A 15,897-nucleotide genomic window follows, 5' to 3' on the forward strand; every position below is an offset into this window, starting at 1 on the left:
GATGTTTTATATTTCCTATAGTAACTCAGCAGTGAGGATAGTGAAAAATTTTCATTTTAACTATCAACCTACTCTTCTTTCCACATATACTAATTATTTTATTAATTATTAATTATTTCCACATATATTAATTATTTTTACACACCCTAACATTTTATTTTTGAAATGGATGGAATCTCTTCTGCCTTGGATAATTAGTTATAGCTTCTGATGGGATATAAGAAACTGGCACCAGTGACTCCTTAATGTTATTTCCAATCCTATCATTCTAAATACAGTTTTTTAGATAACTTGGTTTTTGGCTTCCTTTACCTGTAATACAATTTCACCATAGCAAATGGCAAGCAGGTGACACACTGTTTGTAGATCTTGTTCTCATCAGTTTGTAATTCCGCTCCACATGTTTTACAGCCTGAATACGTAATGGTGGGCAGACAGGTCAGAATATCCTCCAGAGAAGTGCTGGCATCTAGGACAAGCTGCTGGCTCTCATGGGCAGCAACAGGAAACACTAATGCTAAGATCTTGGCTTTTACTTGAACCACTCCTATGGAAGACAAAAAATATATAGAATTGGAATTGTTGTACCCCCATAAGTTGTCTTAAAAGATCATGGTAGTCACATTTCAGATCTGAGAACATACCTTAACTGCCCATATTGTATCTATGCCAACTCATCTAAACAATATTTTCTAAATAATATGTATCACATATTATCTAAATGATATATAATAAAATAGGTAGATGATGACAGAGAAAAAAATGTTTTCCCATGTCATATGTTTCAGGGTATATTTCTGTTTGTCAGGGCATAGTTCCAAAGGACAATACCATCAATTAAGAAAGCCTTAAAATGCTTTTGATGATGAATTACATATTTAAAAAGAGAAGTTCTGGGAATAGATGCTTTTATGCATTTTATAAAACAGAGACTTTTCATGTACCATACAAATGATCAATCTAAATAGTATCAGTATCTAGATGGCTCAGTGATTTGAATATGCTAAAAGTATCTGGAAACTAATAGCATCTGGATAATGTCTCAGTGTCTTAAGTAAATATTTATTAGGGGGCAGCTAGGTGGCGCAGTGGATAGAACACCGGCCCTGGAGTCAGGAGGACCTGAGTTCAAATTCGGTCTTAGACACTTAACACTTACTAGCTGTGAGACCCTGGGCAAGTCACTTAACCCCAATTGCCTCCAAAAAAAAATTTATTAGAAAGCAGGTTAAATCAGTAAAAAGTTCTCCAATGATTAGATTTTTAAATTTAACATTTGCAGAAAAATGGGCTACATGGTTGGAACTATACAAAATATATATTTTGAAATGTAATATCCCACTAAATATAACTTAATCCCAAGTGCCTAGTCTACCAGCTACAGTGTTCAAACTTCCTGGGGCACAGCTAAGACTACAGCTGTAAAGCAGTTCAATTGCATTCCTACTCAAGTCACAGTCAGTCCCTGCCTGTTCCCAAAGAGTGCAGTCACCTCATTAACAGGTCACAAACTGTGCATGCACAGACTTACCAGAGCGCTTCTCTTCCATCAGGGCAGATAAATGTGAGATCTTCACGAGGTGACTTTCCCTTTTTTGGAAATTTGCTTTAAATTCAATTGCCTTCAGGTCATCCTCAAAGAGGCACTCATAGGAGGACCATGGGGTTGTATGCAATTCTAGATTTTCTAATGTGGGATTATCCAGAGTGAGGAGATACTTAAATTCCCAAAGATGATCTTAGAATGAGAAAATTAAAAAGCAACATAAGGAAAACAATCTAGAATCACAACAGTATTAATTTCTTTAGTTTGGGTTTACACTCAAGAATCTGGGGGTGAAATAAATAAAATCTGTAATAATGCTTTAAGGTTTTCAAAGTACTTTCATATGTAGAATATAATTTGTCAGAAAGGCAAGGCTGCAGTCCTATCCTTGTTTTGCAAATGAGGAAACTAAGGCTCAAGCATCACTTGCTTACAGCCACATGGCTAGTAGAAAACAGAGACAAGACTAGAACCCAAGCTTTCTGTGTTCTAGGCTAATGTTCTTTCCACCACACATAAAGCTTATTAAATAATTAAATATGTATGATTTATTTAGGCATCAAAGTAAGGAATCTTCACTTAAAAAAAAGAAGGTGTTCTTTCCAAGATAACTTGTCAGGCTTCCAGACAAGATGACTGCATGCTGGAATGTGGGTTAGACTACTCAGCTCCTACACACCTACTACAGCAAAACCTTGAAGTTCACATCAGAATGAATAATGATTAAGAAATTCAACAAGCAACTACAGTAAGTGAATACTTCCACCCAACAATCGCACAAAGAGTCAGCCAGAAGTCTGTGGGCAATTGGAAAGAGAGATGTGAGCAAAGCCAGTGTTAGAAGAGGCACACAAGCCCCAGGCTTCCCAGTGTGACCAGAGAGAGGCCAGAAACAAGCGTACCTTCAGGCATCTAAGTCCAGAAGCAGTGAGAGTGAAGGTGTCTGCTAAGAATGCTCCATGGTGGTCAGGATTCCCTAAATGTGAATCTGTAGCTGCCAAAGGAGAAAGAGGCCAGAGCATAACTCAGGCGACCTCTCTTAGGTCTGGAAAGAGGCAGCCTTGGTGTAAACTTAGCCTTTAGAAGTGACGGTGTATCTATTTGAATCAGGAGACTGTGTGTGGACCCAAAACTTCAGGAAGGCATCTGGTCTCTAGCCCTCCCGGAATGGTTCGTTCTGGGTCCAGTTGTTACCGAACAGATGCCCAGGATCCATCACGCCCATGGGAAGCCGGCTACAACTGGCCTGAGTCCTGGGCCCCATTAAAGTGAAAAAGGACTGACACCAATCAGTGCCACTTGGCCACCTGTTTGTTTGATTCTGATAATCAGGACCTAATCTGTCCCCTGCAATCTACTGTGCATTTGCTTAGGGTTTTCTTCTGCTTTTTGCCCTGCTTTACACTTTGGGGTGGCTAACCTCTCTGCTTCCTGGTTTCCCTGGGTTGGAAGGTCTGTTCATGGGCCTCCTATTTCTCATCATTATAGGCCTGATTGTGTCGCCTGTGCTTGAGCTGCCTCCCATTGTATACCTCCCTTATCCTCAAACTACAAGACTCCGGGTGGCCCAGGTTAGAAAGATGCAGTTAAAAATCAAGGAATGAGGGGCAGCTAGGTGGCACAGTGGATAAAGCACCGGCCCTGGATTCAGGAGGACCTGAATTCAAATCTGGCCTCAGACGCTTGACACTTACTAGCTGTGTGACCCTGGGCAAGTTACTTAACCCTCACTGCCCCCCCCCCAAAAAAGATCTGGGTATTAGGGTTTGAAAGAGAAAAAGGAGGGCAAAAAGAAAAACACAGTGTAGAAAGGAGAGGGTAGAATTTGTTATTTCTCATAATTGGGGTGCATAAGAAGCATCTAACAGTTAAACCTCACTTAAAACAGACAAAGGATGGTCTCTCTCTCTCTCTCTCTCTCTCTCTCTCTCTCACACACACACACACACACACACACACACACACACAGAGTTTGGTAGAGAAGTACATTAGACTTAACAGGGAAACAAGCAGGGATGAGAGAATGGGTGAATAGGGAAGTTGCAACACAAATTTTCTAATGGTGAAGGGGTGATTAAAAGGAAGAAAAAAGAGAAAAGAAATAGTGTATAGAAGGTACATAGTAAATCTTTGTTGAATGAATGAAAGTAGAATAGAATCTTAGTGAAGGATTCATGGGAGGAGAGGACATGGAGAAAAGTCTGAGGTTGGGAAGGCATAGATGGATTTGGATCAGCACTGCTGGAGAAAGGATGCACAATGACAAGCTCACAGAGCCTCTGAAGTATTTAAATCAGGCATTGCAGTCCAGTGGAAAGGCTTGGATTCACAGCCATAGGCACTGGGTCCACATTTCAACTCTACCACATACTCCATGTGTGACCTTGGGCAAATTATTTCACCTTTGTGAGCCTTTGTTTCCTCATCTACAAAATGAAGGAGTTAGACCACATGATCTCTAACGTCTCCTCCAGTTCTAAAATAGTGATCCTATATTATTTCTACAGGATATTTTCTCCGAGATTTATAATAAATTCTCTTATTTGACTTATAATGAACCTGGAGCATTTTAATCACCAAATGACTATGGCATGATCAGTGGGGAATTAATATTGTCTATTATGTTATAAATGTTTTGGAATTTGTGTTTAAATTTGTTTGAAAATGTTATCCTGTTACAACTTTGATAATGGGTAAGTTTGGAGAAGGTTCCTTGATGTGCCCCAGTGAACTTCTGGGTGGTTTGCACCCCATGACACATCCGTGATGGTGAAAATTATCTCCTTCCACTCATTTTTTTTAAATGAAGTGACCTTTTATATTTAGGTGAAATCCATTTTGAGCTCCTTATGTAATATGGTATAAAAGACTGGTCTAGATGTAACTTCTGCCAAATTGCTTTTCCCCTTTACTAGGTGTGTGTGCGTGCGTGCACGCACACACACATACACGTTCATATTTGGGTTGGGGGAGGTTGGTAAAAAAAGGAGCTCTTTCCCCAGTAGTTTATTTGGGGGGGCTTTATCAATACTTATCTACTACTTGTGATTTCTTTTGGTTCATACTTATGTAATCTGTTCTATGACGATTTTTTCTGTTTTAATCAGTAATAGTTTTGTTGATCACAAAAAAAAAAAAGAAAATGGGCAAGTTTTTAAAAATGATAGTCACTCGGCAGCTAGGTGGTGCAGTGGATAAAGCACGGCCCTGGATTCAGGAGTACCCGAGTTCAAATCTGGCCTCAGGTACTTTACACTTACTAGCTGTGTGACCCTGGGCAAGTCACTTAACCCTCATTGCCCCGTCCCCCCAAAAAATGCGTGTTGTCTTGGGGCAGCTACGTGGCTCAGTAGATAGAGCGCCAGCCCTGGAGTCAGGAGTACCTGAGTTCAAAGCCGGCCTCAGACACTTAACACTTACTAGCTGTGTGACCCTGGGCAAGTCACTTAACCCCAATTGCCTCACTAAAAAAAAAAAAAATATATATATATATATATATATATATATATATATATATATATATATATATATATATATATATATATATATTTAAAAAAAAATGATAGTCACAGAGGGGCGGCTAGGTGGCGCAGTGGATAAAGCACTGGCCCTGGATTCAGGAGTAACTGAGTTCAAATCCGGCCTCGGACACTTGATGCTTACTAGCTGTGTGACCCTTGGCAAGTCACTTAACCCCCATTGCCCCGCAAAAACAAAAACAAAAACAAAAAAAACAAACAAAAAAATGATAGTCACACATTGTGTGTATATATGTATGTATATATATATATATTTATTAAAAACCAAACTATAAGGGAGAGTAGCCTTTGCAAATTCTAGTGTTCTATCAAAGCCAATTATTATTGCTGTTGTTGTTAGAAGATAAATGGGAATTATAAAACCACAAGTAAATGTTTTATGTACTTCTTTACAAGGCAATATTTAATTAGCCATTTAAAAAATAGTACATTTTCTGTCTTATGTCAATGTTTTTTGGGTGTTTTTTTTTTTTTGGCAGGGCAATGAGGGTTAAGTGACTTGCCCAGGGTCACACAGCTAGTGTCAAGTGTTTGAGGCCGGATTTGAACTCAGGTCCTCCTGAATCCAGGGCTGGTGCTTTATCTACTGTGCCACCTAGCTGCCCCCTATTATCTCAATATTTTAACTTTCTCCTTAGGTATGAGTCACAAAAATAAACCTAAAAATATCTTATTATTTTCAGAAACACAAATAATAAATGTCAACTTTATGTTATAGATACTAATAGTACTTTATGTTCAGACATAGTAATGCAGCCATGCAGTAATGTTTCCACTATAGTTAATATCTAAGAAGAATGAAAATTTAGCTATTGAATCTTCAAGAAAATATTTGGAGCATTTTTTTGTCATTTCATCCTTAGCCTTTCAGTAAGCTACATACTTTCTGTTGGAACAGATTGAGGTACAACCTAAAAGCTATGCATAACTGAGTGTTTCATAACAATACCACAATCTTATTCTGAAAGTGATCTGGAGATCTTAATCAATTTCAAGCTCACTGTGAATAAAAAATGTGATGTGGGGGGCAGCTAGATGATGCAGTGGATAAAGTACTGGGCTTGGATTCAGGAGTACCTGAGTTCAAATCCGGCCTCAGACACTTGACACTTACTAGCTGTGTGACCCTGGGCAAGTCACTTAACCCTCACTGCCCTGCAAAAAAAAAAAAAGTGATGTGGGAAGCCCTAAAAGCTATCATGAACCCAGGACTAAAGTAGCAATGGTCTTGCTATCTTCTGGTCTGCTCTGGTCAGACCATCAGGGAGTAGTACTCTGTTCAACTCTGAATACTCCATTTTAGGAAAAGACGGATAAGCTAGAGAGGATTTGGAACAGGGCAGCCATGATGCTGATAGGATTGATAGGATTCCTTTTTTTTTTTTTTTGTGGGGCAATGGGGGTTAAGTGACTCACCCAGGGTCACACAGCTATTAAGTGTCAAGTGTCTGAGGCTGGATTTGAACTCAGGTATTCCTGAATCCAGGGCTGGTGCTTCATCCACTGCGCCACCTAGCTGCCCCAATGGGATTCTATTAATGCCATAGGAGGACTGGTTGAAGTAACAAGGCATGTTTAGCCTAGAAGGAAAGACTTATTTGTGGCTATGAGAGTTCATTTCAAATATCTAAAGGACTATCAAGAGGCTAAGGGGTGGGGCAGCTAGGTGGCACAGTAGATAGAGCACTGGCCCTGGAGTCAGGAGGACCTGAGTTCAAATCCGGCCTCAGATGCTTGACACTTACTAGCTGTGTGACCCTGGGCAAGTCACTTAACCCCAATTGCCTCACCAAAAAAAAAAAAAAAGGAGGCTAATGGGTTAGATTGGTTATGCAGAACTGGGAATAACAGGTGGAAATTACAAAGAGGAAAATGTGGGCAAGGAAAAGCTTCCTAACAATTATAACTTGTTTAGGTACCAGAGGGCTTCATGGACTTCGAGGCCTCTTTCAATGCCAAGTTTCTGTGATTCTGAGTTATATATTTTTTTCTTTTTTTTTTTTTTTTGTGGGGCAATGAGGGTTAAGTGACTTGCCCAGGGTCACACAGCTAGTTAGTGTCAAGTGTCTGAGCTCAGATTTGAACTCAGGTCCTCCTGAATCCAGGGCTGGTGCTCTATCCACTGTGCCACCTAGCTGTGCCTGAGTTATCTATTATTAGCCTTCATATAGGCATAATTAAATTCTAGCTATTGAATAATAATAGCACTTTCACAGCACTTCAAGATGCATAAAGCACTCTCTTCACAATCTTGTGGCATAGGCAGTATAATTATCATTACTATCCCCATTTTAAAGATGAGGAAAATGGAGTCTTTGAAAGATTCAGAGCATCATCTGTAGTCACAAAACTAGGAAGTTTTAGAGCTGGGACTCAGACTCAGACTCAGGTATTCTTACTGCAAGTGCAATGCTATTTCTACCATATGCACTAAGTTTGTTGGCCCCATCTGAGCTGCTCTGCACACATCCTGCAACATTACAAAAGTAAGATGTTCATTTGGCATGGCAGTTAAAGCCCAACAACTTATTTTATGTTTATTTCTGTAGCTCTGCAAAAGAACTCATTTAGGTTAATAGTCTGCCCACCATTAGGACTGTGACTGTGACTGTGACATGTGATGCATGTATTTGCTACATGTCAAGTCATTTGTCAATACTAAATAGAAATAGTATATTCTGAAAGGGGCCTTATATTTTGATCCTTTTCCCTTTCTAAACAATCAGCTCTTCTATTTTTTCTAATCACCATTGAAATGTGATACAGTATTTGAATGGGAGTTTGTATTCTTGGAGCAAAACAAAATAGAGTTTAAGAAATTCTGAAAATGGAAACATCTTGACTGTTGTATGCACATATCATAACAGAACTGCTTAGGTAGGAAGCTCTCTTGAATCTGTTATTTTAAAACTACATGATATGAACACAATGTCTTGTATAGTAAGCATTTCATAAATACTTATTAAATGAATATTGGGAAAATCTTTGTATTTCAACTGTCTGATTATTTTTTAATATTAAATGAAATAGGGTACAAACCCCCTCTCTGGAGAGGGTTTGTGGACAAATAATGCGAACCCTTATTATCCTTAAAAGAACGTCCATCATGTGATTATCTGGCTATGTGATGACCCACATTTTGGGAGCATCCATCAGACTCATGGTCTGGGCTTTTAGGTTGGGATCAAATGGTCAGGGCTTGTCTACCAGTGGAAGATATTTGATTTCACAACTGGCAAACAATTCTCATTGACATAGCATAAACATTTGATCTCAACATAATTTTTTTTCTGAATTGGATATCTAACATTCTAGGTATTCCTTGTTAATCATTAAAAGAAGATGGTCCCAAGCCTTATTTTGGGGTAACTATTCAACAGGGTTTAAGTTCAGTATTTGGAGACAGCCATTAACCCTTTCCAGGAAAGACAGTGGGATGATACAGTGGTTTGCAAACTGTCTCGGTCTAGAGATCAGGGGGTAAAAGGAAGGGACAGGCCATTTGTACTCACCATTCCCACTTATTATAAACCAGAAAAACTTCACCAGAACAAAAAGGAAGAAAAGCACTGTTCTTAATATCAATGAAGTATGACTTGTTTTTAATATGATTCATTCATGCCAGAACTAAAAATGCAGGTATAGTTCATATTTTAAACATGACTACACATTGAAAATCATTGGCTTTGTGCATAAATTTTTTTAAATTATCCTAGTAGCTTCAAAGAATTAATAAATGAGAATACTAGTACACTCTTGATGGAACTGTGGAACCAGGCCAACCATTCTGAAAAGCAATTTGGAACAAGGCCCCTAAAGTCACTAAAAACTATGTATATTCTTTTTGACTCAGTGATACTGCTATTAGGTCTATACCTCAAAAAGATCAGAGAGAGAGCAAGATGATTTCTATATGCAAAAATATTTGTAGAAGCTCTTTCTGTAGTAGCAAAGACCGGGAGATGAACTCTCTATTAATTGGAGGGTGGCTAAACAAATTATAGTATATGGACGTAACGGATTATTACTGAGTGACAAGATATGATGAAAGAAACCGTTTCTGAGAAACCTGGGAAGACTGTATGAAATGAGAAGAACCAGGATAATAATCTATACAGTAAACAACAATACTGAAAAGATAAAAACGTTGAACACTGATTGATGCCATGATCAATAGTGGTCCTAGAGGACTGATGATGAAGCACACTATCCTCCTCCCGAGAGGTGAGGGGATATATTCTCCCAAGGTGCAGAATGAAGCATACATGAAAAACAGACATGGTCGACAGATGGATTTTTTTTTTTGCTTAACTATGTTTATTTATTAGAAGGATTAAAGAGAGAAAGGACTATGGGGATGGAGGAAGGGAAGACAGTAATAGGGTTCCTCCACCAGATCTCCTCCTGCCCCCCCCCGCAAAAAAAAAGAAAGAAAGAAAGAAAAAAAGGTCATAAAAACACTTTAAAATGTAGAGAAGTCAGGAAGGAAACACAAGCAGAATAGCTGTGAAAGTAACAAACTAAATGTATTATTTATTCTTAAAAAAACAAAAGCTGTATGTAATAGAATGTATGTAATACATGTAATAGAAACATATGTAATAGAAACCCAAAATTTCATATATAATACTCTTTTTCTGAGGAAATGTTCATTTTTTTTAAAGTTCAGAATTAATTTTTTAAAAGTTAATACTTGGGGGGCGGCTAGGTGGCGCAGTGGATAAGGCACCAGCCCTGGAGTCAGGAGAACCTGAGTTCAAATCCAGCCTTAGACACTTAACACTTACTAGCTGTGTGACCCTGGGCAAGTCACTTAACCTTAATTGCCTCACCAAAAAAAAAAAAAAGTGAATACTTTATGTACTCTAAAAAAGTTTAACTTACAATCAAAGTAGCATGTATACCAAACAGTTTATATTTTTAGCACACTGTACCTGCATATAGAGACATAATCTCAATATTTAGATACTTTAAAGGATATAATCTGGAGGCTAAGCCTCACTAAAAAAAAAAAAGATATAAATGGCATAGCATTATTGTATGCCCCTATAAATTTTTATTTTCTCAACAATAAAGAGGATTTTTAGGACCACAATTATTTTTCTACTTCAAAATTAATAGGGTATGTTCACAGAATAATTATAGAACAGAACTTTATTTTCCTCTTTAACTCACACCCAGCATTAACCATTCAAATAGTGTTATTAAGTTGAAAAAAAAAAAGTCTGGTACATTACCCTTCTTTCTTTGAAGCTCTGAGTACCAGGGCTGCTCCAGGACCCCATAATACAAGTGGTAAAATGTCGGTCTTGGACCTGTTCTACTGTTAAAAGTAATTTTTCTTTGCTTCTGTCCTCTGTAACCATATACTGCCTCTGGAAAAGCAACAAGAGTATTAGTTTTATTTGACTTAATAGAACATTTTCTCATTTTCCTAAGTCTATAACAACTCAAATGTAGATTATACAAGGGGCAGCTTAAGTGGCACAGTGGAGAGAGCATAAGCCCTGGGAATCAGGAGGGCCTGAGTTCAAGTCCAGCTGTGTGACTTATTAGCTGTGTAACTGATTAAGTCACTTGACTAAAACAATTTTTTAAAAAAGTAGAATAGACATACTTTTTTTCACACTAATGCACTGCTGATGGAGGTATTACTTAGTACAACCATTTTGTAAAGCAATCTGTACTTATGCATATAAAGTGACTTAAATGTCCATACCCTTGGACCTAGAGATTCTGCTGCTAGGCATTTACTCCAAGGAAGTCACTAAAAAAAGAAAAGTTCCATATACACCAAAACATTAATAGCAGCACTTTCTGTGGTAGCAAAGAACTAGAATGATGATCCATCCTCCAACTCTGGGCATTTTAAATGGCTGTCTCCCATGCTTAGAACTCACTCTCTCCTCTTCTATACTTCCCGGCTTCCTTCAAATCTCTGCCAAGAAGCCTTTCCTGATCCTCCTTACTTTTAAGTGCCTTTTTCTCTCTAATTTATTCTGTATTTATTTTGTTTTCATAGTTGTGTTTGCATGTTGTCTTCCCCACTTAAGACTGTGAGCTCCTCGAGAGAAGTGAGTATATTTTGCTTTACTTTGTCTCTAGCTCTTAGCACAGTACCTGGCATACAGTAGGTGCTTAATAAATGACTGACTTGATAACTTGAAAAAAAAAGTAGATGCAAATGACTAGGGAATGGCTTAAAATAAAACACTGGTACAGGAATGCAATGGGATATTACTGTACTGTAAAAACCAGTAAACATCATGAATACAGAGAAGCATGGAAAGAACTGATACAGAGTAAAGTAAGGCAAGACAGGAAGAGAATACAAATAACATCAATGCAAACTGAAAGAACACAAAACAATTGAAAATGAAATTTTGCAAAACTGTAAAGAGCAAGCTTGATCTCAAAGAAGAGATATGGAGAGAAGAAAAGAGGCCTACTCCACTATTTTGCAGATGTGTTGGAGGGAGCACAAACATGAACATTATGTACAGGAGATTTTTTTGGACACATTTGTTTAATTTTCCCCTCTTTAAAAAAATCTTTGCTATAAGGGAGAGCTTCTGGAAGGGAAGCAAGGAAAATCTAGACAATATAAAAACAAGATACAAATAAAAAATCTACTTTAAAACACACACATTGCATTTTCAATTTTTACTTCCATTTTTATAGGTTACATTTTTTTCTATTTTATTCAGATTAAGGAATTGTCAAAAAAAAAAAGTGGTTCAGTCTGTTTTCAGATACCATCAGTTCTTTCTCTGTAGATAGACTGCAATTTTCATAAGTTCTTCAGAGTTATATTGGATCATTGCCTTGCTGAAAATAACCACATGCTTCCCAGCAGATCATCTTACACTAATGCTGTTATTTTGTATACAGTACATTTCTCTGGGCTTCAGTTCATGTGGGTCTTTCCAGGTTTTTCTGATAGCCTCCTGTTCATCATAATTTTTATATAGTACCTTGAACTTTACAGAGAATTTTCTTCACAATAGCCCAGAAGAGTAGGTACCATATGTTTTTCGTGTGTGTGTTTTTTGTTTTTTGTTTTTAATTTTTGGTGAGGCAATTGGGGTTAAGTGATTTGCCCAGGGTTACCCAGCTAGTAAGTGTCAAGGGTTTGAGGCCGGATTTGAACTCAGGTCCTCCTGACTCCAGGGCCAGTTGCTCTATCCACTGCACCACCTAGCTGCCCTGGTATCATACGTTTTGACATTGTAGTCAATCATCATAACTATTTCCCTTCATCCCATTCCCTTCCAATGATATTTACTCTATTGTCTGTCTTATTTTGCCCTAATCCTCCTCAAAAGTGTTTTGCTACTAACTGCCCCCTCCCCAGCTCTACCCTCCCTTCATTCACCCTTCCCTCCTTATCCTCTTCCCCTCCTACTTTCCTGTAGGGTTAAATAGCTTACTCTTCCCAATTGGGTGTGTGTGTTATTCCCTCCTTGAGCCCACTCTGATGAGGTTAAGGCCTTTGAGCTAATAATGTTTTCTAAATTTTTCTTTCTCCCTCCCTCCTCAACTCTCCCTATAAAATCAAGTAATTCAATATATGTCATACATGTGGTATTATGCAGAACATCTTCACCTTCCTCGAAGGTGTTTTGTTTTTTACAGCTCCCTCCCCCAAACTTCCCTTCCCTTCTTCTCCCCACCCCCCCATCTCCTTTTCCTCCCACTTTTCCTCAGAGCAAAAATATATTACTATACCCACTTGAGTATGTATGTTATTCCCTCTTTGAGCCAATTCTGATGATAGTGAGGTTCACTCACTCCCCCTCTCCTTCCCCCTCTTCCCCTCCCCTCCATAGACTTTTTTCTTGTTTCCTTCATGTGAGTTACCTCTCCCCATTCCACCTCTCCCTTCTCCCCTCTCCCAGTCTATTCCTCCCTGGCCCAAGACACCATAAAACCCACCCTGTTTGCTCCACAAAGAACAAGGATACCCAAAAAATAAATGCTTTACAAATACCATCCCTTTATATTCAGTTCAGACCTGTGTCCTCTGTGTATTCCTTGCTGAAAAAGTTCTTATGAGTTGGAAGTATTATTTTCTCATGTATGACTGTAAACAGTTTAAACTTTTAATGTCCCTCATGAAGTCTTTATCCTGTTTACCTTTTTATGATTCTCCAGGGTGTTGTATTTGAAAGTCAAATTGTCTATTCAGTTCAGGTCTTTTCATTACAAATGCCTGAAAGTCCTCTTTTTCATTGAAGTCCCATTTTTTCCTCTGAAAGATTATACTCAGTTTTGCTGGGTACATGATTTTTGGCTTTAGTCCCAGTTCCTTTGCCCTCTGTAATATCATATTCCATGCCTTCCAGTCCTTTAATGTAGAAGCTGCTAGATCTTGCTTTATCCTTATTGGAGCTCCACAGTATTTGAATTCCCTTTTTCTAGCTGCTTGCAGTATTTTCTCCTTGACCTGGGAGTTCTGGAATTTGGCTATAATATTCCTAGAGGTTTTCCTTTCGGGATCTCTTTCAGGAGGTGATCAGTGGATTCTTTCAATTTCTATTTTAGTTTCTGCTTCTAGAATATCAGGGCAATTTCCCCTCACAATCTCTTGGAGGATGGTGTCTAAGCTCTTGTTTTGGTCATGGTTTTCAGGTAGTCCAATGATTTTCAAATTATCTCTCCTGTATTTATTTTCCAGGTCAGCTGTTTTTCCAAGGAGAGATTTCACATTGCCCTCTATTTTTTCATTCAATTGGATTTGTGTCTTGGTTTCTCTTAAGGTCACTAGCTTCCATTTGTTCAATCCTAATTCTTAGGCAATTATTTTCATCAGAGTTTTTTTATCTCCTTTTCCATTTGGCTTTTCAAACTGTTGACTTTTTTCTCATGACTCTGCTGCATCGCTCTCATTTCTTTTTCCATTCTTTCCTTCCTCTCTCTCTACATCTTCCTTCCATCTCTCCTACTTTCTCTTCAAAGTTCATATTTTTCTTGGAAGCTTTAGATGGAGGGGCCCTGTGGTTGATTTCTTCATCTGATGGTGCCCCTTGATCTTCCTTGTCACTGAAGAAGCTTTCTATAATTCTGACCTTTCTTTGCTTGCTCATCTTTTATTTGACTTTAAACTCTCCACTGGGGGGCCCTGCTTTTCAGTTCCACTATTTCTCCCAGCTTCAGAGGGCCCCAGGTGTTTTGGTTTGAGGAAGGGCAGGTTTTACTCTTGCCTGGCCTGTTCTCTGGTCTGAAGATAACCTATAGGTTACATTTTAATATCATGTGACCATAAAGCTTCCTTAATGTAGATTTTTATCATATGCTTGAAAAATCTTGATTCTTGAGAAAGCGCCATTATCAACCTTTCCAAAAAAGGACTACAAGATGACTTACCTGTTAGTGCTGTGATACTGACAACTTTTAGTATTGAATGGACTAATGTGTTTGGCTGAAGCTGGTCCAATTCTACATACTGTATACTTTCCAATTTCTGAGGATGTCTGAAAGGGAGATTTACAATGTAGGAATACTTTGAAGAGATATATCTCAATAAATCTTGAAGAACTGTAACACTGACTTTACTGGAGTCTAAAAAAAAAGCATAAAGATGATGGAAACATCAGAACTGTATTTTGACTGTGCAATATTAGACAAAAAGTAAATGATCCTATTTCTGTGTTCTGAACTACATTAGTACTACTCTTATTATAGAATATTCAGTTCAGCTTAAATATGAAACTAAAGCCTTGAACTTAAATAAATAAAACTGGTTTCTAATCCTGACTTTCCAATTTCTTTTTTTTGTTTTTTTTGCAGGGCAATGGGGGTTAAGTGACTTGCCCAGGGTCACACAGCTAGTAAGTGTCAAGTGTCTGAGGCCAGATTTGAACTCAGGTACTCCTGAATCCAGGGCCGGTGCTTTATCCACTGCGCCACCTAGCTGCCCCCTTTCCAATTTCTTTTAACTTACGATCAGGCTCAAAATTTCAGTTACTTTTAATTGTTCCTTGACAATTTATTGTTCTTTTACTCCTCAGGTATCTCTCATCTCCACTGTTACCAGCCTAGTTGAGACACTTATTATTCTCACACTAAGACTATAGCAACAACTTCTTAATTTTAATCTTTCTGCCTGTAGTCTTTCTAATCCCTCAATCTATCCTATGCATCATCACCAGATTAATCTCCTTAAAACATCATTAGTACCCATCTTCAGTGGCTAGCCCACTGGATAACATTCAAATTACTAAGCCTAGCATTCAAAAGTGTCTACATACACAGTATCAACAACATTGTGTGTTGATCAACTGTGATACACTTGACTCTTCTCAGCAATACAATGGTCCAGGATAGTTACAGGGGACTAATGATGAAAAATGCTCTCCAAATCCAGGGGGAAAAAAACAACTGTGGAATCTGGATGCATATTGAACCATACTATCCCTATTTTTTTTTTTTGAGGTTTTCCCCTTTTGCTCTGATTCTTCTTCGACAGCATGACTAATGCAGAAATATATTTGATGTGATTGTACATATATAACCTATATCGAATTGCTTGCTGTCTTGGGGAGGGGGAAGGGAAGGAGAAAAAATTTAAACTGGAAATCTTATAAAAAACAAATGTTGCAGACCATCTCCACATGTAACTGGAAAATAATAAAATACTTTTATGGGGAAAAAGTCAAATAAATAATTTTTTTAAGTGTCTACAAATTAATCAATGCAAACCTCCACTCTGGAAGAGTCTACTCACTATGTCCTGAATATGCCTTATGCCCACCTAGAATAACCTAAATTACTGTTCTCCCTCCCCCCCAAATCTTATAATATCCAGTTGAA

At 38.1% G+C, this 15,897-nt stretch overlaps 1 protein-coding gene across 1 annotated transcript in view; it reads right to left on the bottom strand.

The window, feature by feature from the left end:
* Positions 1-15,897, bottom strand: part of SHLD2 (shieldin complex subunit 2) — a 96,678-nt gene that overhangs the window by 9,695 nt on the left and 71,086 nt on the right. Inside the window, 7 exon segments of the mRNA XM_043980446.1 lie at positions 313-547; positions 1,532-1,738; positions 10,323-10,350; positions 10,352-10,378; positions 10,380-10,418; positions 10,420-10,460; positions 14,452-14,646. Of these exon segments, the coding sequence (XP_043836381.1) occupies positions 313-547; positions 1,532-1,738; positions 10,323-10,350; positions 10,352-10,378; positions 10,380-10,418; positions 10,420-10,460; positions 14,452-14,646 (772 nt within the window).

The sequence above is a fragment of the Dromiciops gliroides genome, chromosome 2 (assembly GCF_019393635.1).
Source record: "Dromiciops gliroides isolate mDroGli1 chromosome 2, mDroGli1.pri, whole genome shotgun sequence".
Taxonomy (NCBI): Eukaryota; Metazoa; Chordata; class Mammalia; order Microbiotheria; family Microbiotheriidae; genus Dromiciops; species Dromiciops gliroides.